This window comes from Coffea arabica, chromosome 7e (assembly GCF_036785885.1).
Source record: "Coffea arabica cultivar ET-39 chromosome 7e, Coffea Arabica ET-39 HiFi, whole genome shotgun sequence".
Classification (NCBI taxonomy): domain Eukaryota; kingdom Viridiplantae; phylum Streptophyta; class Magnoliopsida; order Gentianales; family Rubiaceae; genus Coffea; species Coffea arabica.
The window spans coordinates 15,318,958-15,324,628 of record NC_092323.1 but is presented as its reverse complement, the minus strand read 5'-3'; the positions used below and the strand labels follow the sequence as shown (position 1 = coordinate 15,324,628).

General features: G+C 33.6%; 1 protein-coding gene across 1 annotated transcript; it reads left to right on the top strand.

Moving 5' to 3' along the window:
• Window positions 1-3,951: 3,951 nt before the first annotated feature.
• LOC140011246 (secreted RxLR effector protein 161-like) lies at window positions 3,952-4,602 on the top strand. Its single transcript, XM_072060018.1, has one exon. The coding sequence runs from the start codon at window positions 3,952-3,954 to the stop codon at window positions 4,600-4,602; it is 651 nt and encodes a 216-aa protein (XP_071916119.1).
• The last annotated feature ends 1,069 nt before the right edge of the window (window positions 4,603-5,671 follow it).

Genomic DNA, 5,671 nt, shown 5'->3' with positions numbered 1-5,671 from the left:
AGTGTGGGAGACCTCTTGGTTCCAAAGATAAAAATTTTCGAAAGAAAAGAGGAGTAGATGAATCAACAATTAATGACAAAATTCAACCCCCTGAAGAGGTCGCGCTCTTAAAGAGCCAATTCTTAAAGAGAATGAAATTATAGAAAATTCAATAAATTTTGTCACTTCAAGAAAAAGTTCGAACAGAAAAGAAATAATTATTGATAGTATTTTTGCATATAATCTAGCACTTGATATTATGGCAGAGGACGAGGATTATGAGCCTAGATCGGTTGATGAATGTCAACGTAGAAATGATTGGGCAAAGTGAAAAGATGCGATCCAATCTGAATTGAATCCACTGGTTAAAAAAAAAGTTTTTAGACCTGTAGTCCAAACACTTGAAAGTGTAAAGCTAGTAAGATATAAATGGGTATTTGTGAGAAAATGAAATTAGAAAAATGAAATTGTGAGGTATAAAGTAAGACTTGTAACTCAAGAATTTTCACAAAGGCTTGGATTTGATTATGACAAAACGTATTCACCTGTAGTGGATGCTATCACATTTAGATATCTTGTGAGTTTTTCAGTACATGAAAAACTAGATATGCGTCTAATAGTCGTTGTTACTGCATATTTATATGAAAATTTTGAAAATGATATTTATATGAGAATTTTCGAAGGATTCAATATGCCTGAAGCGGCAAATCAAATTCTAAAGATATTTATTCTATTAAATTACAAAGGTCTTTGTATGGGTTCAAACAATCTGGACGTATGTGGTATAGCCGTCTCAGTGAATGTTTAATTAAAAAAGGTTATACCAATGATCCAATATGTTCATGTGTTTTTATCAAGACAAATGGATCAAATTTTGTGATAATTGCTGTATATGTTGATGATCTAAATTTGATTGGAACTTTTGAAGAGATTCAAAATAGTGTTGAATATTTGAAGAAAGAATTTGAAATCAAAAATTTTGGAAAGACAAAATTCTGTCTTGGTTTACAAATTGAGCATTTGAAAGATGGAATTTTTGTCCACTAAACTGCTTATACTCGGAAGGTATTAAAGCGATTTTATATGGATAAAACATATACATTAAGTACCCCAATGATCGTCAGATCATTAGATTCTAATAAGGATTCTTTTAGACCACGAGAAGAAGATGAAGAGACATTTGATCCTGAAGTACCATATCTCAGTGCAATTGGTGCACTAATGTATCTTACTAATTGTACAAGACCTGATATATCATTTGCAGTAAATTTATTAGCAAGATTTAGTTCCTCGCCTTCAAGACGACATTGGAATGGTATTAAACATATTTTTCGTTATCTCCAAGGAACAATGGATCTTGGCTTATTTTATTCAAATAAATCTAAATCTGAATTGGTTGGTTATGCTGATGCTGGATATTTATCTGACCCGCATAAAACAAGATCTCAGACTAGTTATCTATTTACATATGCAGGTACAATCATTTCTTGGCGGTCTACAAAGCAATCACTAGCCACCACTTCATTGAATCATGCTGAAATAATAGTAATTCATGAAGCCAGTCGGGAATGTGTTTAGGTAAAATCAATGACCCACTATATCCGGAAGAGTTGTGGGTTATCCTTCGAAAAAGAAAATCCCTCAACTATATTATATAAAGATAATGCAGCTTGTATAGCTCAATTGAAAGAAAGATATATTAAAGGAGATAGGACGAAACACATTTCACCAAAATTCTTTTTTACTCATGATTTGCAAAAGAATGGTGAAATTGATGTGCAACAAATTCGATCAGATAATAATTTGGTGGATTTATTTACCAAGGCATTACTAACTGCAACATTTGAGAAATTGGTGAAGAGTATTGGAATGCGACGATTAAAAGATCTCAAATGATATTTGCATCAGGGGGAGAAATTAATACACAGGAATAGTGTACTCTTTTTCCTTCACTAGGGTTTTTGTCCGGATGAATTTTTTCCTATTAAGGTTTTAACGAGGCATATTTTTTGTATAATGGACATCTAAAGGGGAGTGTTATGAAACAACTAAAAATGTGGATGTCCCTTTATATTTTCAAGAGGATTAATTCAGGATTTATGTCTACATTATGTATAGAAGTTACAATCCATAAATCTATTCATGTAGTGGAGAAACCGTTTCATAAGTTTCTCCATATTCTTGTAGTAGCGGGTGTTTAATAGGATTGATGTATCTTTAATCTTGTAGTACATATATATAGAGGTACATTGACACCCTTTGGGATGATTTTTGGATTAGTTGGAATAATAAAAAAATCATTTTTCATTTCTCTACTTCTTCAATTCCTATTGTAGTATTTTATTTTATTAGTTTTATAACACCAAAATCATTTTGGCCAGACACAGTTTCTTGTGTAATTTATCTATTAAACAGGTGTTCTACCAGAAGTGTTTCCGAAAAAATTTCTAAAGAAGTGTGGAGTGGTAGAAGACCATTTGTTGGTCATCTTAGAATTTTTGGGTGTATTACCTTTTCCCATGTTTCTGATCAATTAAGAAAGAAACTTGATGATAAGGGGAAGATGTATGTATTTATTGGTTATAGTGAAGTCCTCGAGCTTATAGGTTGTATAATCTTATGACAGAAAATGTGATAGTAAGTAGAAATGTGACTTTTGACGAAAAAGACGTTTAGGATTGGTCTACTGAAGATCTTGACATAGCAGAGGTGACTCTAAATTATCAGCAAGAGGAGGATAATTATAATATTCAGCCATCATCGATTGCTCAGGGTCCACAAATTAAGTTAACTGAACATCCCCAATGTTAGCGACAAATGCTAGCTCGTCTGCAGGATTATGTTATTACACTAGATGATATTCCTTCTAACGAAGATATTGTTAATTTTGCTTTATTTATAGATTATGATCCAGTTGTGTATGAGAAAGCAGCCAATGATGATCGTTGGATGAAAGTAATGGAGAAAGAAATTCATGCAATAAAAGAAATGAGACTTAGGAACTTACTTCTCTTCCAATTGATAAAAAAGTCATTGGAGTGAAATGAGTATACAAAACAAAATTTAAACCCAGCAAAAAAGTTGATAGATATAAGACGAGATTAGTGATGAAGGGATACATGCAGAAACCCAGAATTGACTATTTTGAAATATTTGCACCTGTTGCCAGACTTGACACAATCAATATGATAATTTATCTAACTGCTCAAAATAACTGGAGAATTTTTTAGATGGATGTCAAGTCAATCTTTTTGAATGGAGTTCTTAATGAAGAAATGTATGTGGAGCTGCCAGCAAGATTGTCAGAAGAGGCCATGATTATGTTATTACACCAGATGATATTCCTTCTGACGAAGATATTTTTAATTTTGCTTTGTTTATAGATTATGATCCAGTTGTGTATGAGGAAGCAGCCAGTGATGATTGTTGGATGAAACCAATGGAGAAAGAAATTCATGCAATAAAGAAAAATGACACTTAGGAACTTACTTCTCTTTTCATTGATAAAAAAATCATTGGAGTGAAGTGAATATACAAGACAAAATTTAAACCTAGCAGAGAAGTTGATAGATATAAGACGAGATTAGTGGTGAAGGGATACAAGCAGAAACCCGGAATTGACTATTTTGAAGTATTTGCACCTGTTGACAGACTTGCCACAGTCCGTATGATAATTTCTCCACCTACTCAAAATAACTGGAGAATTTTTCAAATGGATGTCAAGTCAGCCTTTTTGAATGGAGTTCTTAATGAAGAAGTGTATATGGAGCAGCCAGCAAGATTTGTCAGAAGAGATCGGAAAAATAAGGTATGTAGATTAAAGAGAGTCTTATATGGATTGAAACAAACCCCAAGAGCGTGATGTACAAGAATTGATTCATATTTTGTGACTCGTGGTCTTCTACTTGTGGTGATGTTCTTATTGTATGCTTGTACGTAGATGATTTAATTTCCGCAGGAAATAATCCAGAGATGGTTGCAAAGTTCAGGAAGATTATGACTAAGCAGTTTGAGATGACTAATATGGAACTCATGTCATATTTTTTGGGAATTGAAGTCTTTCAGTTTGACAGTGGAATTTTTATATCTCAAAAGAAATATGCAAGTGACATTTTAAAGAAGTTCAAAATGGATACAACAAAGCCAATTATGACACCAGTTGAAGAAAAATTGAGGTTGACCAAGGAAGGCGTTGGTAGATATGTGAATCCCACCTATTTTAAAGGTTTGGTAGGGAGTTTCAGATATTTGACATCTACAAGGCTAGATATCAATTTTGTTGTTGGTCTGATTAGCGGGTTCATGAAAAATTCATGTCAGTCATACTTCCAGGCAACTAAGACAATTTTGAAGTATACTGGAGGCATTCGTAGTGATAGCATTTTTTATTCTGGAAGTGATCCAGTTGAATTGTTTGGCTACACAGATATTAATTGGACAGATGATACAGTAGAGAGGAAGAGTACTTCAGGTTATGCATTTTTTATTGGTTCTAACTTGTTTTCCTGGAGTTCGAAGAAGCAACAGGTGATTGCATTGTTTACAGTAGAGGCAGAATATATTGCAACAACTAATAGTGCTATTCAAGTTTTGTGGTTACGTCGCATACTTGGTGTTCTATAACACAAGTAAGTTGATTCTACGAATATTTATTGTGATAGTAAATCAATAATTGAGTTGTCCAAGAATCCAGTACTCTATGGGCATAGCAAGCATATTGACATCTGATAGGTTGCAATTTTATCATTTATTTTATTATTAATTTCCCCTATTACCTGACTCGATGTGGATTAATTGCTGGATTCTACTCACTTTTAGTATTTTGGCATTTATTTCAGGGAGTAAAATAAAAATATGATAACATGTGCTAATTTGACAGAAAAGAAATGCAAGTAGCAGTGCTTATCCGAGGGGCAATTTTGGAAAAGCAAGAAAAACTTTGGGCCCTTTCTTTTGGAACGGCTGAACCGAAGATGTAGGTGTTCTTTTCCCCTGGGAGCCGCCGCACAAGAGGGGATCTTAGTTAGCAATTAGACTTTTAGATAGAAAATGGTGGAGAGAACAGGCACTATCTTCTTGTTCTTATTTGAGTCTTTCGTCTTTTAGCGTAGCTGGGGACTTGACTTCCCTTTTAGCTTTTAGTAGTATCTTTTCCTCTGTATGCCAGAGGAAGCAAAAACAATGAATTGCCTCCTGTAGCTTTCTTTCCTTATTGAATAGAGCGAATTGAATTAGGCCAATTTTCCAATTGATGGCCGCAACTCTTGTTTCAATTTCTTGTGGATTTTGTTCATCAATTATGAACTAATTTCCCTACTCTAGTCAAGGAACAACGGAGGCCTTGGTTCGCCTAAAATTGTGAGATCGATTTAATTTTATCTTTTCCTTTTATTTATTGGTATTCGCATATTTCTCGATTGCAGTACTTATGATTATTTAATTAATTGATTGTCTTGGATCCGGATAATTAGTTAACTTGATAATCTATTGTCAATTAGGGCATTGAATCCGTAATTGTTTAATTGCCTTGATTTAGTGACAAGTGGCATGATTGGGTTTGTGTCAGGGGAATACGCGGGCTAATCTGAAATAACCTTGATAGTGCGTTATTTGGTTAGAATATGACTTCTCTAATACATAAGGCAATTGGGGAATTAAATCTTACGGGCGTACCTAAGATTATTTCTCAATT